At 42.0% G+C, this 27,935-nt stretch overlaps 1 protein-coding gene across 10 annotated transcripts in view; it reads right to left on the reverse strand.

Moving 5' to 3' along the window:
- The window catches only part of TTC7B (tetratricopeptide repeat domain 7B), a 238,036-nt gene that overhangs the window by 168,481 nt on the left and 41,620 nt on the right, over positions 1 to 27,935 (reverse strand). For 9 of the 10 annotated variants that reach the window (XM_049706983.1, XM_049706986.1, XM_049706981.1 and 6 more), the window contains one exon: positions 10,785 to 10,915. In XM_049706983.1, the coding sequence (XP_049562940.1) occupies positions 10,785 to 10,915 (131 nt within the window). Of the gene's footprint in view, positions 1 to 10,784; positions 10,916 to 11,279; positions 11,528 to 27,935 lie in introns of those variants that run through there. The other variant, XM_049706987.1, reaches the window with a different exon arrangement.

Genomic DNA, 27,935 nt, shown 5'->3' on the forward strand with positions numbered 1-27,935 from the left:
AGCCCGTGCACCACAACTACTGATCCTGTGCTCTAGAGCCCAAGTGCCGCAACTACTGGAGCCCACGTGCCTAGAGCCCGTGCTCCACAGCAAGAGAAGCTACCGCAATGAGAAGCCCACACACCACAACAAAGAGTAGCCCCCACTCACCGCGACTAGAGAAAGCCCACGTGCAGCAATGAAGACCCAACACAGCCAAAAATTAATTAATTAATCAATCAATACAAAAAAAAGAGATATTGGTCTCATAAAATTAGTTAGGGAGTGTTTTACTCCTCTTCTACTTTCTGAAAGCTTCTATAGTACTGGCCTCATTTCTCCCTTAAACTGAATCTCTCTTCATTGAATTCACCAAGGAAGCCAACTTGACCTGTAGTTTTCTTTATGGGACGATTTTTAATGATAAAGTCAATTTCTTTAATTCATATAGGTATACTTGAGTTATCTATTCTTTCTTGAGTGAGCTTTGGTACCTTGTGTCTTTCAGGGAATTTGTCTATTTTCTATAAATGATCAAGTTTATTTGCATAAAGTTGGTCATAATTTTCCCTTACAGCCTTTCAATGTCTATAGATCTATAGAAGTGCCTCCTTTTTTCTGGGTATTGATAATTTGTGTCTTCTCTCTTTAATTCTTGTTCAGCTTATTAATAGTTTACACAAATTTTATTGATCTTTTCTAAGACTCCAGTTTTGGTTTCACTAGTTTTCTCTACTGTTTATCTGTTTTCTATTTCACTGATTTCTGTTCTAATCGTTCTTATTGCCTTCCTTCTGCTTATTTTGGCTTTAATTTGTTCATCTTTTTCTAGTTCCTTGAGTTGGAAATGTAGATCATTGATTTGAAATTTTTCTTCTTTTCTACTATACACATTTAATGTTATAAACTCTTCTATACATTTTGTTTTCTATATCTTGAAGCTCTACTATTAGGTATACACACTTTTAGGATTATAATGTCTTGATGAATTGACTCCTTTTATTATATCTCCCTTTATCTCCTATAATATTCCTTGTTTCTAATTCTACTTTATGATATAATACAGTCACTCTAGCTTTGTTTTGATTATTGTTTGCATAGTGTGTAATTTTACCTTTTATCTACCTATGTTTTAATATTTAAATCATTTTCTTGTAGATAGAAAATCTCTGCCTTTAAATTGGGGTGCTTAGACAATTTACATTTAATATAATTATTGACATGGTTGGAATCATCTTGCTAGTTTTTGTTTTATTGTCCCATATGTTCTTTGTTCCTTTTTCTCACTTTCTTCTTTTGTTTTTTTTTGGATTGATGATTCCATTTCATTTCCACTATCAACTGGTTAATTACGTCTCTTTCTTATTTTTTAGTGGCTGCCCTAGGGTTTATAATATAGCTCTTTATAACATCTCTAAGTAATATTACACCAATTCATATATAGTATAAACACCCGATAACAATATACTTCTATTTCCTCCACTAGCTTTTTTGCTATTGTTGTCACACATTTTACTTCTATATTATAAATCTCATAATACATTGTTCATATTTTTGGTTTAGGCAGTCGATTATCTTTTTTTTTTGTTTTTTTGTTTTTTTTTTTTTACACGGACCTCTCACTGTTGTGGCCCCTTCCCGACACGCAGCCTCAGCGGCCAGCCGCTCCACGGCATGTGGGATCTTCCCGGACCGGGGCACGAACCCGTGTCCCCTGCATCGGCAGGCAGACTCTCAACCACTGCGCCACCAGGGAAGCCCTCGATTATCTTTTAAAGAAATTAAACATAAGAAAGTCTTCTTTTTTTTTTTTTTGCGGTACGCGGGCCTCTCACTGTTGTGGCCTCTCCCGTTGTGGAGCACAGGCTCCGGACGCGCAGGCTCAGCAGCCATGGCTCACGGGCCCAGCCGCTCCGTGGCATGTGGGATCTTCCCTGACCGGGTCACAAACCTGTGTCCCCTGCATCGGCAGGCAGACTCTCAACCACTGCGCCACGAGGGAAGCCCGAAAGTCTTCTTTATTTACCCTCATTGTAACCATTTATGATGCTCTTGATTTCACTGTGTGGGTCTGTATTTTCTTCTGCTTGAAGAACTTCTTTAACATTTCCTGTCACACAGGCGTGCTGGCAATGCATTCTGTCAACTTTTCTTTGTTCTAAAAAAGTCTTTATTTGTCTTTCCAGTGTCTTCTAATCTGCATATTGTTTTCTGATGATAAGTCTTCTATAACTCTTATCTTTATTCTTCTGTATTTAAAGTTTCTTTTTCTCTGGTTGCCTTCAAGACTTTTGTCTTTGATTTACAACACTGACTATGATGTGTCTAAGTGTATGTTTGTATTTATCCTGCTTGGGGTTCTCTGAGATTCTTGGATCTGAGATTCCTTGCTGTGTTTCAGTAATTCTGAAAACTTCTTAACAATTTTCTCTCTTTTTTTTTTTTTTTTTTTTTGCGGTACGTGGGCCTCTCACTGTTGTGGCCTCTCCCGTTGCAGAGCACAGGCTCCGGATGCACAGGCTCAGCGGCCATGGCTCACGGGCCCAGCCGCTCCGCGGCATGTGGGATCTTCCCAGACCAGGGCACGAACCCATGTCCCCTGCATCGGCAGGCGGACTCCCAACCACTGCGCCACCAGGGAAGCCCTATTAATGTATTTTTTACTTGATTATTGGCTGTCTCCCTCCATGGTGCTGCACCTTCTGCAAAGTCAGGGGCCATGTCTATTCCATTTACTAATATATCCAGTGTCTACTGCAGTGTCGGGGACAGGGTAAGCATTCAATATACATAGTAAGTGTAGTAAATGAATAAAACACATAGTAAATGAATGAATGAATAAATTTGCAGGGCCAATAAGAAATGCAGGGAAAAAAGCAATAAGAAAATAACCTATTCTGCATTAGGCACTATGTAGGTACATAGACTATCTCATTCATTCTCCCACAAAAACCCACTGAGACGCACACTATTACCCTCTCTTTACTGAAGGGGAAACTGAGACTTTGCTCCACTGAGCAAGTTGCCCAAATCACATGGCTAACGAGTGTTAAGGCTGGTGTTGAAACTCAGGTCTACCTGACTCTGCAGTCTGACTCCTCTCCCTTTGTCCTATTAGTCTGCATTTGCTTGCAGAACAAAGTCCAAAAGACAAGGTCAGGGCTGCCAGGATGAGTCAGGATGGGAAAAATGCAAGGTGGATGAGAGAGGGAATAGCTTAGCTCAGAGTTTGCCCTGAAGTCTAAGTATCTTGGATTTAATCCCTTCCTCACAAAGAGCCTCTAACACATGGGCCTGGGCAGGAGCATTGTTTGGCAGTGTTGAAGCCACCACTTTTTCTGTGGATAAACACTTCCCTGTGAGAGGACTGCCAACAAGTATCCTTAACAAGTACAGCCTGCTTGGGCAAAAGCACACACCCAACACCTGAGGAAGCATGACAGAAAGTGGGCTGGGGCCAAAGATTTTAGGTCAAAAGGCCCAGGTTCAAGGTCTGGTTCTGACATTCCTCACCACTTGTGGACTTAGGACAACTCCTTTGATCTCTCAGATCTTCACTGTTTTCATCTGATTAATGGGGATAATAATATATACCTACATAATGGTTATGAACTGCAAATGAGAAACTCAATGAGCATGTAAACACTATAACCCTTACTGGAGATATATTAAAGTATCACCTTCAAGTAGGAACAAAATAAGGATACTTTCCACCACCTTTATAATAACATTGTTTTAGAAAAGTCTGGAGATAGGGCATGAAAGAGAGATAAAGTGGAAAACACTAGAAAGGAAGAAAGAATAACGACAAAAATCATTCCTCTGCCATATGTTCATATCCTTAGAAAAATGAAAAGAATCAACTCTATTTTTATGGAGGAGTTCAGTATTGTGGCTGATAACCCTGTATTCCTATCCTTGTCAGCCTTCAAGGTTCAGCTCAGGTGTCTTCTCTTCCAGGAGCCATCCCTGAACTTCCGCACGGGTCCAAGACCCTTCTCCGGGCTTGCAGAATTCTCTGAGCGTTCCCCACCAAAGCAGCCCACGTGCTGTTTATGAACCTGTGTCCTCAGAAAACAGTAAGTTTCCTGAGGACATGCTCTGTGGCTTATTTCTTCTAGTGCCCCTGGTGTCAAGCACAGTGTGCAGAACAAAGAAGGCACTCATTAAATATTTTTGTAATTGAATTTTAAAAACCAAAGCATTGCTATATGTGAAAATACAATGAAAAAAATGATCCTATACGCGAAGCAATACAAATAGAAAAGATCTGGGAATACAGTCCATCTACTGAAGTCTGTAAAACAAAAATCTTGCAAAATGGAAAGAGGTATCATGGTCACAGGTGAGTAAAGACTAAATATAATTCTCCAAACCAATGTATAGCGTTAATAAAAATTTGACCAAATCCCAATTATTCTAAAATGCATCTAGAAATACCAACAGAAAAGGACAAAGGGTATTCTGAAAAATAAGTAGTTACTAATCCCTTCAGATGTTAAAACATATCATAAAGAAGCACTTATTAAACAGTGTCACACTGGTGCAATATAAGATTAGCAGAACAAAATAGGAAAGTTCAGAAATTACTGTTGTGTCTAAAATTTTATTAAATGACTTAAAATACATAACAGAAAATATGAAAAAAGAAAGATAAGATCATCTTAAAGTGGTACTGAAGTTTGAGGAAAACATTAGAGTCATATCTAATATCATACACCAAAATAAATCTCTCCAAAAAGATTTGAAAATTAAAAGTTTTTTTTTTAAAAATGGAAAATGGTCGAAAACTTTTTATATCCTAGAGAAGATTTATCCCAGTATTTCAGCTTTAAAACAATGAAATAAATGTAATAAAAAGATAATCAGATTCAACTAATATATATAATAGATTTAAAATGTATGAACAATTTAGAAATGGAAAAGTACTGAGTGGGAAATCATTCAGAGCAAACATAATAATGGGTTAACATATTTATGGTATAAAAGCTTTATTCAAATTATAAGAATAATACTACATCCTAAAACCAGAGAGAAAGTATAAACAAACAAAAAGGAAATATAACAAGGTTAAACATAAAGTTATCATATGACCCAGCAATTCCACTCCCAGGAATATACTCAAGAAAAATGAAAACATTTGTCCACATGAAATCTTATATACAAAAAGTTATAGCAGCATTATTATAATAGCCCGAAGTAGAAACAACCCAAATAATAAACGATAAAATGATGAATGGGTAAACATAATGCAGTATCGCCATACAATGGCATATTATTTGGCAATAAAAAGAAATGAAGTACCAATGCATGCTGCAACATGAGAACATTATGCTGAGCCAAGCCAGTCATAAAAGACCACATGTTGTATGGTTTGATTTATAGGAAGTGTCTAGAATATACACATGTATAGAGACTGGAGAAATTGGAGGTAAATGGGGAGTGACTGCTAACGCGTACAGGGTTTCTTTTGGGGGTGATGAAAATGTTTTGAAATTAAGTATTGGTGATGGTTGCACAACTCTGTGACTATATTAAAAACCACTGAATTGAATACTTTAAATGGGTAAATTCTATGGTATGTGAATTATATCTCCATAATGCTGTGATTTAAAAAAAAGAAAAGAAATATAGCTAGTAAGCAAATAGATGGAAAAAATTTCAACCTGACTGATAGTTAAAGAAATGCAGGCCAAAATGGCAAAGTACTGTTTTCGCCTAGCAAATCAGCAAAGTAACTTAGAAACAAATGCAACCCCGTCAAGATTGTGAAGCAACCACTACTCTCCTGTACGGCCAAAGGTATAAGATGTTAGTATGACTTGTAGGAAGCAATTGGATACAATATATAGTAACGAGAATGTTAAAAATGTCCCAACTTCTGGGAATTTGCCCTTAGGAAACAAAGCAAAACAAGGGAAAAGCTACCTGAAGGAAGCTGGCACCAGAGCAGTATAAAAACAGGCTATACCCAACTATAAGTGAATTATATCATAGAGGCCATCCACTTGGTAAAATATTACATAACCATGACAACACTTTGAAGTTTTGATGTAATCTTGAGTGAAAAAAGACAGATATAGACCCCTTTAATGCTGTAAAATTATGAGGGCAAAGACTGACCAAGAACATACAAAAATTAAAATAAGCTACTGTTCTTTTCTGGTTTCCAGGCTTTTCTAACTCAGCTTTAAGTGTGCTGTAGCCTCCTTTCCCAGCCAGTCAGATGGCAGCCTCAAAGTCGGAGCAACATACTGGCCAGTCAGTTTCCTGACATTTCTTTAAGGAAGTAGTTTATTCAGATGCACTACATTAAGCCATGACCTATAACCTGCTGCTTCAGCTTAAGTGAAAAGGCGGGGATTGGGAAGGAGAAGAGAAGGGAGAATCCATCTTTTTTTCATGGTCTCATGTTTTAGACCCTAAAGCACAGCCACATGGACCTCCAGAGTCACACCCTGCCTTCCGTGTCAGTAGCCCTGAGTTCTTTTCTTAGGACATCTTGTTTGAGTTCAAGACACACAGTAACCTTAATCTAATCCAGTTGTGAATCCAACGTCTCAGCTGTGTCACTGCAAGTTCTTTCTGTGGGGGGGACAGAATCCACTCAAGGACTGACCACGATGACCAGTGAACGGCTCCTGATGAACAGATGAAGTCTAGGCTGGGCCCTGCAACATTTGGGCACCAGCTATTTCTCAACACTTCAACGCTGAAATAGCCCATAAAAAAAACTATGGGTGTCCCGTAATTTAGCATTAACTTCTTTTCTAAAATAGGGTGTAAAGAAATGAACTGTCAGCAGAAGGTAAGGTTCCACCCTGGCGTGGCTTCTGCTCAAGAAAGCCATACCCAGCTGGCTGGCTGATGCATGCAAAGGACAGAGACAGGATGATTTCATTTGCCAAAAGCAGGGCTCATATTATGATATTCGAGGGTGAAGTCATCTTTATTCCTATCATTGCACCTTTAGAAGCTTCTTGTGGGGCAGATAACTTTATTTACTGTTGGTGTAATGCCACCATCCAAAGATAAACTAATCAAGGTCAACCTATGTCATGTCCATCTATTCTAATTTGGTTTACTTGATTAAATTATTCTATATGCATAATTTTGGAGGTATTTTTCATTCCCCTTCAGAGAACAAACTATCAGAGAAAATTATTAGCAGATGTCTCTGTGACCCTAATGTAACAAGGACAACACTAAACAAATATTCAATGCACACGGCTTTCAGGTATTCAAATTTCCTTTGGCCCTGCCTCCCTGTTTGGAACAAGGAGGGAGAACAGTACATGGAAAGCTCCTATCATACTGGGTGGAGAACACTGGTGGCTCACTGGTTTTCTTCCCCAGACAAGTCAGGCAGTATTAATGCCGCCATGAAAATGGAAAGCTGAAGCACACAGATATAAACGATTGGACCAAGGTCAAACAGCCGGGGTGAACAGAGATTCAGAACCCAGATATGATATGGGGACTCTAGGCAAGATGGTGTTCCATTAGCTTCCAGGCAAGAAATGGAAAACCAAATTCTCCTGAAAAAATTACTCCATAAATATCTCTTTAAAATTATTTAACACTTTTAATAAAACAGCATGTCTAAAATACTCCATATTTTCATCTAAATATCTGAAATCTTCGAAGGTTAGGAAAGATTCCACCGCCAGGTGATACAGGAACAGATAATGACAATAAAACGAACATTTAATGTGTGCTAAACATGTACTGGGAACAACATGAGTTGACCCAATTTATGCTCACATCAGCCTTAAAGCAATTATTATTGCTATTTTACAGCTGAGGTTCGGAGGCAGCACAGAGAGGTTGAGTAACTTGCCTGATGTTCCACAGCTAAGAGGTGGCAAGGCCAGGATCCCAACGCCGGCGTCACTTAACCCCTGGGCCCTGCTGCCTCTCCCAACTTAACTTAGCCGCCTGGAGGGGAAGCCAAGGTCAGCCCCCTTTCTGAAGAGCCCCCGCCCTTCAGGAAACAAACAACACTAACGTTGCTAAACATACCCACTCTTAGAGAAACTAGAAGAGGAATGCGGCTGCAGCAGAAACAAATCGATGGTTCCAGATTATGAAAAAACATTTTCCACAATACTCCAAACTGTGCTCAAAAGTTCTCCTCAAATTTTATCCTTGCTAGTGAGTGACATTAAGAGGCAACACATAAATAAAATGCCAAAAGGTCCCGGCAAACAGAAGTTTCTTCGCTTTAGAATGGCTGGGAAATGAGGGGAAAAACCACTGAAAGACTGTCTTTGCCCAGCAGAACAAACACAGGAACAGTGTGTGGGGTTTTCTACTTAAAGGGCTACCTACCCAGAAAAGCAAAGCACTATTTACCTAAGCTTGCCCCAGTCTTTTGCTTCCTTCAGATTTTATTTTCCTAACATTTGTTTTCAATTTAGCATAATTCTTAAAAGTCACTTAAGTTAAAGGAAGGAAAAAAAGGCCAAACAGATATCTTCCTCTGCATGGCACCATTGTCTTGCCTCATAAAAACCCCTGAACTTCCACCAAGCCCAGTGGTCACTTAAGGAAGGTCATTTTTCCCCTAGACTTCTAATTAGTCACAGATAATTTATTGAGCATCTACTACAGTCAAAACAGATGTTTCATTCATTCAATGTCTCTCATTGCTAATATCCCAGCTTCCTGGATGTGGGGAGACCCAAAGTGGTTTCCCATGAAGGAAAACTCAGACTGGAAAATCAGAGCCAGAAATGTGAAAGTCATCTAATATATACCCTGAAATTGAACCATACACTGAGTGAGGCTGCTTCCCCACACTACTAAGAGCTATGGCTTGCTTGGTCAAATACTTATTGAGCACTTTCTACATATAAGGGTGTAAGAAACTACGGGGTTCCACATTTATTGGCTGCGGCCTGGGATAATGAAGTAAGTGATGCTGAACTAGGTGTCAGAAGAGCTGAGTTCTAATCCTAGCTTTGGCCCTAACTTCCTGTGTGTCCTTGGGGGTCTCCCTTTCTGGGCCTCCATTTTTTTCTCAAAATCTAACATCCTATGATCACTGTTTCCTCAAAACCACGAAAAATATTTATTTTAAATCCTATGATTATGAGAGTCTCCTTTCTGGTCTGGCTAAAGAACCCAGTGGTGAATAGGTGGTTATAAAGGAACACAACAGGAAGTACATCCAGATCTGCCAATTCCCACATCATTAAAGACACACGTAACAGATGAACCTCCTTTCTCCCAGCCAGGAGAAGGCAGCCCCAGCGTGACAACAAAGAGTAAAATGCAAAATAAGGTCCTCTAAGTGGCAAGGACTGTGGGGTCCACAAGAACAGCTTAGCTGGCATAAGCAGACTTCTCAGCTGCCCAGCACTGGCCATCAGGGAGGGAGACAAAGAAAATCATGCAGATTTTAAAATCAAGCTGCATGATCATTTCTCTAAAGATCGTACCATCAGTTCTGAATAACAAATAATTCCTTTCTCATAGAACAACATTTTGGCAAGACAGCCAAATATATTCCTGAATTCCTGGATATCGCGAACCATGATGTATAAACCATTCTGGTATGGGCCAGGCCAGACACCACTCCCATCATCCTCTCCCCCTCTTCTCTGTGGCTCTCACCCTACTCTCCCTGCTCTTGAAAGGTAATTCTGATCCTTGCCACCCACATCAAGACACTACAAAAAGATTTCTATGAAAGAAACTACTTCCAGTCTGTACACTTATAAAATAACAAAAACTATTAAGACTTTGGTAGTCCCTCTCTATTCTAATCCTTAAGGAAACAGAGAACCCATAAGTTGATGGGAAACAAGATTCTGACCATTTTCAAAAAGTCTCACAGAACTTCTACTCATTTTAAACAATCTCACAGGATGCACCTCTGGGTCCGAAAGGGGAAATATCAGGATCCAGCCTTGGTTAGAACACCAGGAAGCTCTGCAAGGGGCGGACTTGAATAGGAGCTATTGTTTTTAGTAAAAATAAGTGTCAATTACCAAGAATCCAATTCGTTTCTGAATCTGGGCTAAATGCCTTTATTTAAACGACCTTTTACAATGCCCACAAGAACTCCATGAAGTAGGAACCATTATCATGCTCCTTTTACAGACAGGAAAATTAACGCTGAGAAGTGAAGGAGGTAACTTAGTGAAGAGCAGAGCCAAAGACAGCGATCCTTCTGAACAGACAAACTGCCCAAGCTCCCCAGCCTCATCCAGCCTTCAACGTCCTCTGTCTGAGGGTGTGAGCTCAGCGTGCCTTGCTCACTCGTTCTCTCCTCAGATGGCCCTCTGATCAGCTTCTGGTTTCATTCCCCACAGCAGAGGCAAACCACTGACTGCTGGGAGAAAACCATCCCAGATGGTCTCAAGGAACACAGCCTGCTCCAAGCAGGTTGGTTGAGAGTCCCCAGCAGCCCTTTGGCATGACCATTGAGGTAAAGCCTCCCAAACTCCAGATGTACCCTGCGTTGGTACAGAATCCACACAAGTACAAAGGAAGCTCAACCTGTTTTGCCTATGAGAACAGGAATGAGTAGCCAGCTTCGGGGCACTGAGGGTATAAATAGATGCATAGTGTCATTTCTGCTCAGAAGATGTTAAAATGCTTTCCAAACATTGACCCATCTATTTTCACAAGGTGCCGCATTTACCACCATATTCTCCATAGCATTAAAGAACAGAAGCAAAGCTTTGCACCCAGAGACAGACAAGCTGAAGGCTTCCAGAGGCTGACCACAGTTCTGTGAGATCTGATTTGAAATTTTAAAAAATTATCAACTGAACGAACACATGGTCCTCACTTACCCTTTCTATCTCTTGGAGGTACAGGAGTGCAATGTCCCCTGCCTTCTCATAACACGTGATGACATCCTGTTCCCGATCCACAAGGAGATTACTGGTAGAAGAAGAAATAGGCAACTTCTCTAAACAAAGTCCTAAAAAAAATCAACATACAAAAACTGGGTAAGTTGTTTTTCATGGGGCTTAATTTTTTTTTTGCGGTACGTGGGCCTCTCACTGCTGGGGCCTCTCCCCGCTGCGGAGCACAGGCTCCAGACGCACAGGCTCAGCGGCCATGGCTCACGGGCCCAGCCGCTCCGCGGCACGTGGGATCTTCCCGGACCGGGGCACGAACCCGTGTCCCCTGCATCGGCAGGCAGACTCTCAACCACTGCGCCACCAGGGAAGCCCCATGGGGCTTAATTTTTTAATATTGCTCTAGAGGGCCAGATAATATTAGAGAAGCAGATACTCTGCCCTCTCTCTTTAAGGACAAAATGGAACATCAAAATGGAGTACCAAAAAGAATGTCCATAAGTTTCAGATGAAGGAGGCCCCTCAATATATAGAAAGCACCATTTGACTCTGATATCCAGGTTGAGAATTTGATCGGGTACTTCACCATGATTCCATTCAGATCCAACAGAACTTCTCATTCAAGTATGTCTCAAGGTCCTTAAAGAATTTTTTAAAGTAAGTACAGGTAGGCTCACAGCACAATACTAGGTACAGAGTATCTTCTGTCCCATGATGTACACTTAACCGATTGAACACAAAACATTTCTAAATGCTCTCAGGAGCCTCAGTTACCAGGAAAATCTTCCAACTCTCAGCCCTAGAGTTCTGTAGTGATGACAACACCCCAAGCCACCTCTCAGTTCCAGGCCAAGAAAACAGCCAGAACATTGCTGTGTGGGCACATCTTGGGAGCTGGAGGGGTTACTCTTTGCCAAGAGAGAGTTCAGGGCTGGGACGGGATATGAAAGCATGAAAGACTGAGAAACAACAATGCTGAGAGGAGCAGCTGTTGTGTAAACCCAGCACCAACCTCAGCCCCTGCTCTGGGCAACCAGCCTGGGGCACGTCGGGCTCCAGGTCCCCACCTGCAATTGGAGGCAGAGAGGGAGCCCCGCGGGGAGGGTTTCTGCTGTGTCAAGTGCCCTGGGGTACCGGGAAACACACACTGCACACGTTCACTCCACGCACGAGGGTGCGAGAAGCTTCAATGCGGACACAGTCCGGCTCTGCAGCTGGAAGGGGCCAGAGAGGTCCCTGGGAAAGCCACTCATTTTATAGACGAAGAAGCTGAGAGCCATCATGGTAAAGTAAGCGACTTGCCCAAAACCTGACAGGCAGTTAACAGCACAGCAGGAATGAGAACCCAGGTCTGGGGCCTCCCAAGCAACACCTGTCAAGTGAGCTGCTGGCTTTCAGAGCAGACACCACCGCAGAGGGGACCAAACACACCAAACGCCAGCAAGTGACCCAGAGCCTCCCGTGCATCGCTCTGAGAACGGCCTCCTCCAAGGTGCTCTTATCAAACTGTGACAGTCCCTCCAGGCTGTAGAAGGTGACAGGTGGTGGTCGTACTGCATGGGAAGGAGAAACCACTTCCATCCACAGGGAGCCCACAGCTGAGGACAGTGTGCCGGGGAGCTCAGAGGTGACCACGTTGTCACAGAAGGTGCGGATCGGCCAAAGATTTTGTTACTGTTTAACAGCTATATTGAGGTTGCGCTTTTTTAATGTTTCATCATGATTTCTTTTGTTTTTATTGACTCTTACTTTTTATTAACTAAAGTCCATCGTTTACATTAGGGTTCACTCTTAGGGTTGTGAAGTTCTATGAGTTTTAACAAATGCATGGTGTCATGTATCCACCATCACAGCATCATACAGAATTGACTCACTGCCCTAAAATTGTGCTCTATCCCTCCTCCTGAACCCGTGGCAACCACTCATCTTTTTACTGTCTCTACAGTTTTGCTTTGTCCAGAATATCATATAATTGCAATCATCCAGTATGTAGCCTTTTCAGATTGGCTTCGTTCACGTAGAAATATGCTTTTAAGGTCCCTTCATGTCTTTTTGTAGGCAGATAGCTAACTTCCTTTTGTCGTTAAATAACATTCCATTTATTCATTATTTAAAGGCACCACGGTTGCTTACAAGTTTTGGCAATTATGAAGAAAGCTACTATAAACATTCACGTGCAGGTTTTTGTGTGGACATAGACTTCAACTCAGTTGGGTAAATACCAAGAAGGGGAACTGGTGGATTGTATGGTGAGAATGCGTTTGTAAGAAATAGCTAAATAAATATATTTAATTTACAGATAGCTTTGTAAGAATAAATATTATTGGGTTGGCCAAAAATTTTGTTTGGGTTTTTCTATCAGATCTTATTTTTAGCTTTATAAGGAACTACTAAACTGTCTTCCAAAGTCGCTGTACTATTTTGCATTCCCGCCAGCAATGAATGAGAGTTCCTACTATTCAGCATCCTTGCCAACACTTGGTGTTATCAGTTTTTTGAATTTTAGTCATTCTAGTATGTATAGGGGTGTCTCACTGTTGTTTTAATTTGCAGTTCCCTAATGGCATATGATATTGATCTTTTCTTACGCTTATTTGCCACCTGTATACCTTCTTTGGTGAAACGTCTGGTCAGATCTTTTGCCCTTTTTTCGATTCAGTTGTTTGTTTTCTTACTGTTGACTTTTGAGTTCTTTGTATATTTTGGATACATGTCCTTTATCAGATATCTATTCTGTAAATATTTTCTCGCAGTCTGTGACTTTTCATTCTCTTAACAGTGTCTTTCACAGAACAAAAGTTGTTAGTTTTAATAAAGTCCAACCTATCAATTTTTTATTTCAAGGATTGTGCTTTTGGTGTGGTCTCTAAAACGCCACTGCTAAATCCAAGGTCACCTAGGTTTTCTCCTGTGGTATCTTCCAGAAGTTTTATGGTTTGGCATTTTACATTTAGGTCTACAATCCATTTTGAGTTGATATTTGTGAAAGGTATAAGGTTTGTGTCTATATATATATATATATATATGTATATATATATATACATGTGGCATGTGTATGTTCGTTTGTTCCAGCACTATTTGTTGAAGAGACTACCTTTCCCCATTGAATTGCCTTTGCTCCTTTGTCAAAAATCAGTTGATTATAGTTGAGTAGGTCTATTTCTGGGCTCTCTATTCTGTTCCACTGATTTCTTTGGTCTATTCTTTCACCAATATTATGTGTCTGGATTACCAGTATACAGTATACCATTTTTTAAAAATAGCTCTACTGAGAGATAATTTACATGCTATAAAATTCACTCGTTTTAAGTAAAATTCAACATTTTTTAAATAAACTCATAGAGTTGTACAACCATCAACACAATCCAGTTTAAGAACATTTCCATCATCCCCAAATGATCAAGTGATTGATTGCTCAAATCAATCTCTATCCTCAGCCCCAGCCTCAGGCAACTGCTAACCTGCTTTCTGTCTCTGTAGATTTGCCTTTTCTGGGCACTTCATAAAAACAGAATCATATAATATCTGGTCTTTTGTGTCTAACTTCTTTCACTTAGCATAATGTTTCAATGTCCCTCCAAGCTACAGCAATACTCCATTTCTTTCTACTGCTGTATGGATACAGTGCATTTTATCTGTCCATTTGCCAGTAATGGGCATTTGGGTTGCTTCCTTTTTGGCTATTAGGAATAATGCTGCTATGAACATTCATGTATAATTTTCTTGTGTGAACATATATTTTTAATTCTCTTGGGTAAATACCTAGAAGTGGAATTGTTGGGTCAGATGACAAATTCACTTTTAACTGTTTAAAAAACACTTGTTTTCCAAAGTGGCTATACCATTTTACATTCCCACCAGCAACTTGTGAGGATTCCAGTTTCTCCACATTCCTGTCAATACTTGTTCTTGTCTGACTGTTTTGTTATAGCCATCTAAGTAGGTGTGAAGTGGTATCTCATTGTGGTTTTGATTTGCATTTCCATAATGACTAATGATACTGACTTTTCATGTGCTTATTTGTTATCCATACATCTTCTTTGGTGAAATGTCTATTAAAATCAGTATTGAGTTTTCTGACCTATGCACAGAGTATGTCTCTTCATTTATGTAGGTCTTCTTTACATCTCTGAGCAATGGTTTGTAGCTTTCAGTGTGCATGCCTTGCAAACCTTTTGTTAGATTTAAGTATTTCATATTTATTATGCTGTTGTAAGTGGTATTGTTTTAATTTTCATTTCCTTTTGTTCATTGCTAACATATAGAAATACAATAGATTTTTGAATAGTGATCTTATATTCTGTACCCTTGCTAAATTCACTTATTAGTTCTACACAATCATGTTGTTTGCAAATAAAGACAGTTTTACTTCCCCCTTTCCAATCTGGATGCCTTTATTTCTATTTATTGCCTTATTGCCTTATTGCACTGTCAAGAACCTCCAGTACAACACTGAATAGAAATGGTGAGAGCAGACATCCTTATCTTATTACTGACCTAAGGGAGAAAGCACTTAGTCTTTCACATGAAGTTTGATGTTAACTATCAGTTTTTCATAGATGCCCTTTATTAGGTTGAGGAAGATCCCTTCTACACCGATTTTGCTAAGAGTTTATATCAAAAATGGATGTTGGATTTCCTAAAATCCTTTTTCTGTGTCTATGGGTTGTTCTCTTTTATTTAATCTGGTGAATTAAATCGACTGATTTTCAAATATTAAACCAAACTTCCTTTCCTGAGATAAACCCTATTGACCATGATGTATTATCCTTTTTTTATATTTTTAGATTTGATTTGTTAAATTTCTGCTTGGAATTTTTTTCATCTATGTTCATGAGGAATATTTGTCTACAGATTCCTTGTAATGTCTCTGTCTGGTTTTGGGATTAGGGTAAGTCTTAACCTCATAAAATGACTTGAGAAGTATTCTCCTCCCTTCAATTTCCTGGAAGAGTTCGTGTAGAATTACTATTTTGTTCTTAAATGTTTGGTAGAATTTACCAGTAAAGCCATCTGGACCTGGAGTTTTCTGTGTGGAAGCTTTTTTAACTATAAATTCCATTTCTTTGATATACGGTTGTTCAGATAATCTCTTTGTTCTTAAGTGAGCTTTGGTAGTTTACATCTTTTAAGTAGTTTGTCCATTTCTTCTGAGTTGTCAAATGTATTGGTACAGTGTTGTTTATAATGCTCCCTGATCCTTTTAGTATCTGTAGAATCTCTAATGGTGACATCTCTCTCATTCCTGATGTCGGCAGTTTATGTCCTCTATTTTCATCCTGAACAGTCTAACGGTTTATCAGTTGAACAGTTGAAATTCTCATTGAGATCTTTTGATTTCATTGACTTTGGTTTCACTGATTTTTCTCTATTATTTTCCTGTTTTCTACTTCATTTATTTCTGTTCTGATCTTTATTATTTCCTTTCCTCTGCATACACTGGACTTAATTTATTCTTCCTTTTCCAGTTTCTTAGGGTGGAAGCCAAAGTATACATCTGAGACCTTTTTCCTTTTCTAATATATGCACTTTGTGTGATAAATTTTTCACCAAGTAGTTTTAGCAGTATCATACAAATTTTGATATGTTATGTTTTTATTTTTATTCAGTTCACAATACTTTCTAATTTAACTTTTGATTTTGTCTTTAAAAATGTGTTATTTAGTTTCCAAACACTCATGGATTGTCCAAAGATCTTTCTGTTATTGATTTCTAAATTAATTCCATTATGGTCTATGCAGTAAAGACTAAACAGGCTTGAGATGTTCAAACTCTGCACATTCCAAAGAAAGGACTGGCCTTTGATCAGCTGGGAGAAAAGCTCTAAGCCCTTGGAATATCCTACCGGATAAGAGTGTCTTTGTACATCTGGGGCCTCAGGCCACGCCATTTAGTTATACTTAGAATGTGATTTACAGTGTAGGTCTTAGGCCACACTATACCACTTTGACCTCTAGGGAGACTAGAGACCAAATAATTAAGTTCCATGGCACTCTATGCCTTCTTGACTGACCCCCAATACAAACCGTGGACATGATGGCCTGAGCGAGTTTCCCTGGCTGGCAGTACACCATTAGTGCTGTCCCACATCGTTGCTGGGAGAACTAAGTGCTGTCCATATCACCCCATTGTGAGAAGATGACTTAAATCTTGTGGTCCCTTCTGGACTCTGCCTTACGTGCCTTTACTAATTTTAATCTGTAGCTTTTTGTTGTAATAAACTGTAACCATGAGTATGATAGCTTTTCTGAGTTCTGTGAGTCTTTCTAGTGAACCACTGACCTGAGGGTGGTCTTGGGGATCTCTGACAGAAGTCAGAGAACATATTTGAACCCTTCTAATTTTGTCGAAATTTGTTTCTGGCCCGGAATATGGTCAATCTTGGTAAGAATCTTGAAAAGAATGTGTATTCTGTTGTTGGGTGGAGTGACATATAAATGCCAACTAGGTAAAATTAGTAGATTGTGTTGTAACGTTTCTGTATCCTTACTGATCATCTGTTGACTTGTTCTATCATTTATTGAAACAGGGTATGGAAGTCTCCGAGGATTGCTGTCAGTGGTTGCTTGAAGGTTTAACTTATCACAGTCTATGTCAAATGATATTATACTCATTCACATACAGCATAACACCTTTACTATTACATACTTCCATTTCTCTCTTTCCAGTCCGTATCTTCTTATCATATACATTATACTTTTACATAGATTATAAATCCAATGCTACATGATGATTATTTTTATTGAAATGGTGGATTATGTTTTAAAGACATTTTAATAAGGAGGAAAAACTGATATAGGCTCTAATATAGTTATCATTTCCAGTGTGCTTTGCTCCTTTGTGCAGATTCATATTTCCTTCTACCTAAAGGGATTCCTTTAATATTTATTACAGTGTAGTTCAGCTGATGATGAGGTCTTTCAGTTATTGTCTGTCTGAAAAAGGCTTTATTCCACCTTCATGTTTGAGAACATTTTCATTTTCATTCACTTGACAGGTTGCTTCCCCCACCCATGCCCTCCACCCTCCTAGAACTAAAGATGTTCCTCTATGTATTCTCACTTGCATGTTTTTTTACAACAAATCTGCTGTCACCTTATGTTTATTCGTCTGCATGTAATGTGTCTTTCCTTTGGCTATTTTAAAGATTTTCTCTTTATTACTGGTCATGAGCAGTTTGGATTATGAAGTGCTTTGGTTTCGTTTTCTTCATGTTTCTTGTGCTTGGGCCTCACTGAACTTTCTGGATCTGAGGATTTATAGTTTTCATAATATCTGAAAAACATTCAGCCATTATTTCTTCAGAATTTTTTTTTTTACCCTTCCCCTTCCTTAGGGGACTCCAATTACACACATATTAGGCCACTTGAAGTTATCCCACAACTCACTTATGTTCTTTGCACTTTTTAAAGAAGTTTTCACTCTGTTTCATTCTAGATGGTGTCTATTGCTACGTCTTCAAGTTCACTAATCTTTTCTTCAATGTCTAATCTGCCATTAATCACATTCAGTGTATTTTTCATCTTAGACATTGTAGTTTTCATCTCTAGAAATTAGATTCAGTTCTATTTTTAACTTCCATGTCTCTACTAAACTTTTTGAACATGAAGAATAGATATAATAACTGCTTTAATGTCCCCCCAGTCCTAAGTGCTCAATATTCACTCCCTTTCCTTTAGAGCCAAAGTTGTTTATATGGTTGCAAAAAAAAATTATTAAGCACCCTCTCTCCAGTGTGAACTCTGTTTCAACCTCTTAAAATTTTCTCTGAAGGAGAATACAAGATAAACTGAACAAATTCACCATTTGGTAGAACAGCTCTGGAACTACTCAAAAGCAAGCACTTGATTGGGGCTTCCTAAATGTGCTTTAAGTGCTCATTTGTACAAAATTAAAATCTCCAGAAAACAACAAAAAGAGATAAATTGTTTCATAATCTGCCTTCTGCTTGTATGAGAAGCAGCCAAATACTGTGCAAGTCGGTATCAGGGACTTAATATAAAGGAAACAAATTCTCCAGAGTATGTCAAAGGGCCAGGAAAAAATGGGTCTAGTCTTTGGCACTTGATACTACTGCAGGCTGGACTCTGACCCCTAATGCTCATGAAGATGACCAAGGCCCTCAGGGACCTGACAAGCCCACTGAGTCAAAGAAAAGGCAAATCCAGTTCAACACAGTTTGACTATCATCTGTACTGTACATTCTGAAATAGCTGAAATCCACTTATCTAGGGCTGCAATCCATGGCCTTGCATAGTTGGTAAGAATATTCAAAGCAGCTACACAACTTAATCCTCCACCATGAGGAGAGACTGGTGTTTTCTGTGGATTCCTGTTCTGATTAGGTAGCTATGTGGACACGTAAGCTCTTAGCTGGCAAATGGGTCTTTGGCAAGGAGTCCATTCTCGGGTAGGAGGTCCTTAAGGGTAAATACTGTTCCTTTCCTTCTCCCAAATGCTGTGACGTTCATTCCATGTGCCACCACGCACATCTCAGAGCAACAGCGGAGTCTTGATTTACCACAGTGAATTTGTGGCTATGCAGCTCAGTTCCAGAACATGCAGTTCTCTGTCAAAAGCTGCTTACAGGACCTCTGGACTAGACTGTCAATTTTCAAGTGTCTGGGATCAGATCGACACTATCTGAGAAGCAGAGTTCTGAGGTCACAGTCCAAATTGGCCCCCATTAAAATGTCAGATAATGCCTTGTCAGTTTGGAAAGCTATCATCAATAATGTTTTTGGTTACTTTTTTTCCAGAGAAATGCATGACAAAAATAAAAATCAGACTTGAAAAATAGCTGGTGTGGGAGCGATGCCTAATAAACATCTCAATAAGATCTGCATCTCCAAAATCAAAGCCGTGTACAAAAGAGTAGACGCTAAGTGCTCCATGACCAATCATCAAGGCCAACTTTAAAGCATGGGTGGAAAAAGTGGCTGACTACATGCTGTGATTTAAAGAATGCTGAGTAGCCACTGGACCCAAAATGTATCTCCCTTCCCATGGGAAATTCCCACAGATGGACTCACTTCTGATTCTGAAAGGTCCTTTCTATGAAGGGCAACATATTTTAACTAAACTCATGATAATAAAGTCATTTAGGTCATACTTGACTGCTTCGAAGCTCTTCCATGTGCATTAGCCTGTTCGGGCCTGTTTAATGGGTACTATCCTCCTCCCAAACTTGTGGGAAAAGAAACAGGAGGTCTGCACAAGGGCCAGAACTGAGATTACAAGGGAGCCCCTGAGCTGGGACAAGTGTATCCTGCCCCAGGCGATGGATGGTCTAAGAGTCTGAGGCAGGGTGGACTGCTGGAAGCAAAGGTGCTGTGCAGCCATCAGGGACCAGTGGAACATCACGGTTGGGAGGGGACACCAGTCAATGAGGGGCAGCTGAGGACCCTGGACACTTAAAAGTTCAAATGCGTTCAGCCCCCGAATCGCTCTGTTGAGGCGCATCTTACAGATGCAACATAATATGGCAACCCGGACTCTCCGTCCCTTGTTTCCTTCCACACCAAGGTTTCGTCACCTCTGAAAGGGAGCTCCATTTTCTTTCCTCAAGGGCTGGAGGTTTGGCTGAGCAAGTGGAGAGCTACACATCTCACTGCCAAAAAGATAAATAAATAAATCCAGTGATCACTGAGGGGTTAACATCCCCACATTCTTTCAGGATTGTCTAAACTTGAGATTCCTCAGCTAGGAGCCTGATCTGGGCGCGTAAGGCTGCACAGTTTCCGTAATAGTAAAGGTTCGTTTGTCAAGGCCCTACTCAGCATGCAGCACTGTGCCTGGGGTTTGACATGCACCACTTAAAATCCCCACAGCCACCCTGGCGAGGAAGGTGTTAACAGAACCTTATAGATAAGATTGAACTTAGGGTCCCACAGCTAGTAAAGGGTAAAGCCAAGTTTCGACCCCTGATCTATCCAACTACAAAACTCTGCTCATAATATCCTGTCTCAGGGAGCTGCTGACAGCATATTCGGTATCTGATAAGAGCAGCGACCATAAAAATGAGTTTCAAATGGTAAAGGCATAGAAATCGGAGTCCAGAGCTTAGGGCAGTGGTTTCCTCTCCCACCAGGAGCTGCATCACCCTAGGCAAGTCCCGGGATCACCGGCCTCTTCTCCTCATCTGAGCCATGAGGGCTGAACTACTGGGACACCATCTTGAGCTGGATGACTGTGCAGAACTACAAGCCAAAGCAAATATTTTGATTTTTTTAAGTCGCCTTGAAATGAACAGGGAATTAATTTCTCATGAAGTTAAGCAACACAATAAAATATAATTATAGGAACTATGTACTAAAACATTAGGCATTGTTTCGTCATTTATCTTAACTGCATCTCTGAAGCCAGGCCCAGGCCAGGTACACTCTGATGCCTTGCTGTAACATGACCCACAGGGCAGTTTATAACTGGAAGTACCAGAAGAACCTCATTACAATACCATGTCTCTGTGGCAAGGACTTCAAAGGCAGTAAGACAGTTTCCAGGGATCTCAGTTTCCAAGGCTGAAAAGTAACTGGGGAAAAGAGATTCAAGAGTCTCAAAGCAAAGTCCTAGTACAGGCAGCCCCAGATTGCTAGTCCTGTGTTCTCACCTCTAGAACAGCCGGGCTCCCAGAGGTGTCAGATGTACTCAACTCAGTGCAAGACAAGCCCCGACACAGGGTGTAGAGAGGGGATGCTAACGGAAACCACCCAATGCGGGGGGTGGGTGGCCTAGACCTCCTGTGAAGACCCCGTCAATCCAGAGCTTTTCTGCTTTTAGTGGTCTCTGGGCTGGGAGGCACAGTTGGCCCCTTCTGGATACTTTCAGAAATTGCTGTCTTCCTTCCAGAGTCAGCATATTCTTCTTAGGAAGTGTGCACGTATACATACATGCACGCGCACGCACGCGTGCGCACACACACACACTGCTTATAAAAGGAGATGCCAGGCCTTGAATCAGACATTCACCTGCTACAGCAGACGATCTTTCAGTGTCCCTGCCAGCTCTATAATTCTGTGAGCAAATGAGATGCTAATTCAACCTGAAATGCTCACTAAATAAGAGTTTATAATTTGAATTAATGTTCTTAATGTCTCTACTTAGTAACCATATACTAGTAATAACAACATGCAACAAGTGCTAGCTACATGCCAGACACCTGAGAGTTTAAAATAATTTTTCTAACCTTCACAGGAATGAGGGAGAATTCACTATCTTCCTCATTTCAGAGATGAGGGAACTGGGGCTCTGAGCTGTTAAGTAAATCACCCGAGATTACACAACTAGTAAGTGGCAGACCCTCTGCCGTCTGAATTCTTGCTCTCAGCCTCTCACATCTCGGATTTATCTGTCTTTAACGTGTAAAGTGGTACTGCATAGTGGCTAAGAGTGTGGGCTTTGGAGCCAGACTCCCTGCTTCCTAATCCACAGCTGACTTCATATGTAAAATGTTATGTGCTTAAAACAGTGCCTGGCACATAGTAAGCATGCAAAACCCAGCCACTATCAGGATTATTCCCTATATCACTATTCTCGTTACATAACAGTAGGCTGGAAGGTCTCCAGGAGGAAGCATTTATTCTTTTGCTATCTTCTTTTTATATATTTTTAAAATATCAGCTTTATTGACATATTATTCGTATACCATAAAATTCATCTGTTTAAAGTGTACAATTCAGTGGTTTTAGTATATTCACACAGTTGTGGAACCATCACCACTAGCTAATTCTGGGACATTTTCATCACCCCAAAAAGAAATACCTTACCCATTAGCCCTTGCCCCCCATCCCCCCTCCTCCCTGACCCTGGAAACCACTAACCCACTTTCTGTCTCTTTGGATTTGCCAATTCCGGATATTTCACATAAATGGAATCCTACAATATGCGACCTTTCGTGTCTGACTTCTTTGTCTCAGCATATTTTCAAGGTACATACTATTGTAGCATATATCAGTGCTTCATCCCTTTTTTTTAAATTGAGGGGAAATTCACATAACATAAAATTAACCATTTTAAAGTGAACAATTCAGCAACATTTACTACATTCACAATGTTGTACAACCTCCATCTCTATCTAGTTCCAAATATTCCATTCCTTTTTATGGCTGCATAATACTCCACTGTATGGGTATAACACTTTTTACTCATCCAGTCATCAGCTGATGAACATTTGGGTTGTTTACACCTTTTGGGTATTTTGAATCATGCTGCTATGAATATTCATGCACTGGTTTCTGTACGGACAAATGCTTTCAATTCTCTTGGATATATACCTGGAATAGAATTGGTAGGTCAGGTGGTAATCCTATGTTTTGTTATATTATTTGTAATCTTTGTGCTAAAAATGACACCTATTACTACTACCAATCTGCTGGGTAAAATATTAAGAAGTGAAAATACATGGCCATGGAAAATACATGAAAATACAGGAGTAGACAGACTTGCATTCAAACCCTTGCTCCTCCATTTTCTAGCTCTGTGACTTTGAGCAACTTCCTCAATACCTCGGGGCCTCTGTTCCCTCATTAAGCAAATGAAAATGACAGCACTTGCTCTAAGCGAGTATTATGAGGTTTAGTCCAGTGCCTGGCTACAAGTAAAGTAAGTACTTGATAAATAACAACTACTATTATCAACAAGCACCTTTCCTGGGGGGAACTGCAATCCTGCTCAATTTTCTGAGGAGTATCTATAAAATACAGAAAAGCATCGAGAAGACAGTAACAATCATCTATGTTCCCACCCCTCAGAATCAAGCATAGTTAACATTTTAGTACAGACCCTCAGCCTTGCTAATACATGACACCATGTAAACTTTGGTCTTGGTTCTAGTTTCTTTCCTAAGAAGAGTGGACTCATCACCCTTAGGGGATCCCTACAGTACCAAGTGTAGCCCTGACTACAGCAAGGAATGAGAGTGGCCAGTGAACAGACGTGCCTTCCCTTTCTCCATTCCACAAATTCTCACTAAGCACCACGGCTGGGCTTCACGGAGCAGGACATGGTCTTCTCCCTTGAGAAGGCCTACCTCTAGTGGAATGGAGGAGAAAGACATTTCCAAAACAGTGTGAAGAGTACAGTGACTGAGACAGACATGGTATCACAGAAGAACTAAGTACAAGCACCTCAGTGGACCTTCACCTAAGGCCCCAAACTTTCTTTGGGCTCTGTCTCTGCTTGTTTCCCAAAAAAGAACCAATGAAGAGTCTATCAACACGACCAACATTAAACATGAATATGGGTCAGCAGCAATAAAAGGGCTCTTACTCTCCTTACACTATCTAAATATAAACAGGAGGCTCTGACTAGCAACCTGAGATGAGTGGCTACATGCAACGCAGCATCTAGCTTCCCACCATCCGCAGAACCGTTAAATCTAGATGGGAAGAGGCCTAAGAGAGTGCCACGCCCGAGATAAACAGCTCCGGAAGGCTTACACAGCAGATCCCCAGCAGGCCACGGCATCACAGCTCCTCGCCTTCTCACACCCGTACTCCCACATTTTCTGGGTTTTGCACATGGGCAAAAGCACTCGGCGAGGACCCCCCGGGCCCCACCTCTGCCACCCCATACCCTCCTCTCATGGATAGCTGTCTATCAAACTACTTCTTTTCACTGAGCCTGAAGCGATCTCAAGACTTCAAAAAGAATAAAAAGCAGCTTCTAAAGGGAAAAAACTGGATCCCCCATCTTCTCTCCTCTCCTTACCATGGAGATGAGGAAATTCAGGCTCAGAGGGGGTTCATAATTTGCCCCAGGTCACATAGTGGGTATTGGCGAAGACAACCCTGAGCGCTGCTGCAATGAGCTCACTACCAGGGCAGGTCTACAGAAGCTGGGACCCAGCCTCCAACAGACTGTAGAATTTTCCTGCCAGGGAGGAAGCATCCTGCATGTTACTAGTCTGTCGTTCGGCTCCAGGATACCTAGGAGGTCATGGTCATTAGCAAATATCCAATTCATAAAGGTCAGGATTAGGTTCTGTCACTTTAAGACCTGATATTAATCTACCAAGAAATACTCTAGGAAAATTCTCTTTGGATTCTCCCTACAGTCCTTATGACTAGGGACTTTTCAGTCCATGAAAGAAAAGGAGGTATATCAACTCCTGCTAACTCTCCACTACCAGAATTCATACTTGTAATTCCTTTCTCTTTTCAAGTCATCCATGCACTGACTTTAACGTACTGAACGGGGTCAGACCCTGTGGGAGTCTCTGTAAACGCAGTCACTGCAGGGAGCTGCAGAGGTTCGGCTCCCCGTCTAGTAAGAACGGGCGAGGCCTGTGTATAATTGCCTACCCAAGGCACAGCTTTCGAGAAATGACCCAGGAGTCCCTTAGGAGGCTCACTGATCCAAGGTTAATAAAGACGGCTGGCAAGTTCACACTTCTTCCCGGCTCCCTGACCTCGAGCAGAATCTTAGAATGATCCAAATTTCAGGGCCAAGGCTGCGGGGTCGGCTCCGCGCATGCTCGAACTCCTCGGCGAGGACGCGGCTCCCGCGCCCTCTGGCGGCGGAATCCGGCACTGCAGGAAGACCTCGATGGGTGCCCTGCGCTTGGAGGGTCCTCCCCACCCCACTGTGGTGTGGCCCACGACGGAACTTTTGGCATGTGACCCGCTCAGAGGCCTAGTGTGGAATTCCGGTTTTTGAACGTGGCCAGGGTACCAAAGAATCCTACTGTTTAAGTAAGAAGCCCCAGTGTTATCGACGCTGTTCAGGGAGAAGGATGTTTTTTCCAAGACCTCCTGCAAGGTCCAACCAGCTCTGGGAGCCACTCAACGCAAACCAAGGCACCTCACAGCACACCAGGGTAGACTCAGCCTCTCTCGGTGCGCCATCGGCAACCTCTGCACCCGGGAGCGCCTGCACAAATGATACACCGGCCCCAGTCCACAAAGCAAGCATCTGACAGCAAAGGAGAAAATGAACGGGGGTCTGAAACAGAGGGTCCACCCTTTACTCCTCCTCTTAACTAGGGATGGTACCTGTGTGAGGATTAAGGGCATTAGGGGGCAAGTGCTTAAAGAGTGTTTGGAAGGTTTTTCTTTTTAATGCTGTAATTACTATTAATAATTTAGTACTATTATTCCAGAACCTGGCCCATAGTAGGAGCTTAATAAACCTGAGTTCCTCTCCCTGTCTTGCGAGGCTGCGGTGTGTCCCTGCAGGGCAGACACAGGTCTCTGCCTCACGGGTCAAGGGACTGGGCAGGGAGGCCCAGCCGGGGCCCAGCACAGCTTCCTGCTCTGCTGCACCAGTCCCAAGGTGACTGGGGGAGAGTGCAGAGCGGCTCTGACACCCTCCCTCTCCCCAGAACAGTCTGTGCTCTGCTCCCGCCCCCAGAGAGCTCTGAGCTTTCCAAATAAGGATGCTTTTTTCATTCCCAAAGCATCAGGAACATTTGGGGGAAGAAAATGAACACCAGACATGGTTTGGAAATGATGGAAGCCAAGTGATGGGTGGTGGCAGAACAAGCACTGTGCTAGGACTCAGAAGTCCTGGTTTTAAAGTATTAAATGGGAGCCTGGACTACTCCCCTTTTATAACCTGGCCCGCGTTGTATGGGTCTAGGCCTCAGGGACCTAGAAAAAAGGCCCCAAGTCCAAAGAGGGAAAAATACAGCCACTAGCACACAATGCAGGGGAGAAAACTGCATTAAGGAGGCCCAAAGAGCCCCTGGATTTCAAAGAACTGAGCCATGAGAGATGGGCTCATCAGAGCCAAACAGCCTGAAAGACAGTCCACAAATTGGGATGATCTACCTGAAGGTGAGTGTGGGTAGAAGGAGAATTAGAGACAAGATTGTTTGTTTTATATCAGGCCCAAACCAAAATCTATTTTCATCTAAAATGGAGAGCATTTCAGAATACACTAAAAACCCTGCACTTTTGCTTAAGCAGCTTGTGTTACTCGGGTAGAGTTTATCTTCGATAGTGTGGCCCTGGATGCCAGGGGAGAATGTTTAAAGAACCATCCCATCACAAGTACCCCTGTGTGGCAGGCACTGTCCCAGGTGCCAATGCCGGGATCCGCAGCCGGATCCAGCAGCTTAGATGCGGTACAGCCTCAGAGCCCGCCCCCTGGAGCAGGCACTCACATATCTGCTGATTAATGAATTAATCAATCATACAGTCTAGTCCGAGAGAGGCAAGTGACAGGTGCGAAATAATTAAATACAGAATGCCCAACTGGATGGTACTAACTATAAATAGAGGTAGAATCAGAGGAAGGAGAAGTTGAAGTGGACGATGGAGCTGGAGAGGTTGTCCCCGAGGTGTCCCCGAGGGCGGACTCCTCACAGGAGAAATGAGAGACTCGCAGCTGGAGGGAGAAGACAGGCGGAGGAGGGAATAGGCCCGCGGGGCTGAGGCAAGCGGGCGGGCAGCCGGCAGGTGGCCTGGAGCAGAGTGTGGGCAGGACGGAGCAGGGTGTGGGCCCAGCCCCGCCACACCAGGACAGAGCCTCCAGGATGGGGAAAATGCACGCCCGTCCCTAGACTTTTTATGGTCCGCAGAACTCATCAGGAACCCGAGCTTCAACAACAGGGGAGAAGGTAACAATGGGGGCGCGGGCATCTGCTCCTGACGACCTCAGTGTGGATTTTCCTGTGGTACATTAAAACCTCAGACTGGGATTCCCTGGCGGCGCAGTGGTTGGGAGTCCACCTGCTGATGCAGGGGACACGGGTTCGTGCCCCGGTCCGGGAAGATCCCACATGCCGTGGAGCGCCTGGGCCCGTGAGCCTGCGCGTCCGGAGCCTGTGCTCCGCAACGGGAGAGGCCACAACAATGAGGCCCGCGTACCGTAAAAAAAAAAAAAACCTCAGACTGCTTACCGCCTTCACCACATTTTAACTTCGACCTACTTAAGAATATAAAATTGCCACAAATGTGCAAATGCTCACATGTTCTGGGTCCCGTAAACCCCAGGGCAAAGGTCTCTGTCACCTGCATCCCTCCTCCCTTTGTGGGCCCAGAGCCCTGGCAGGCGCTCCGCCTACAGGTAGAGCTCCCCTGTTATGTGCTGGGCCTCTTGCCTTCCCCAATCCCTGTGGTCCCCTGAGCGAGATGCAGCCGCTCCTGGGTTGTAACCAAATCTACACACAGTCAATTCCCGAATCTTGACCAACGAACC

This window comes from Orcinus orca, chromosome 2 (assembly GCF_937001465.1).
Source record: "Orcinus orca chromosome 2, mOrcOrc1.1, whole genome shotgun sequence".
Taxonomy (NCBI): Eukaryota; Metazoa; Chordata; class Mammalia; order Artiodactyla; family Delphinidae; genus Orcinus; species Orcinus orca.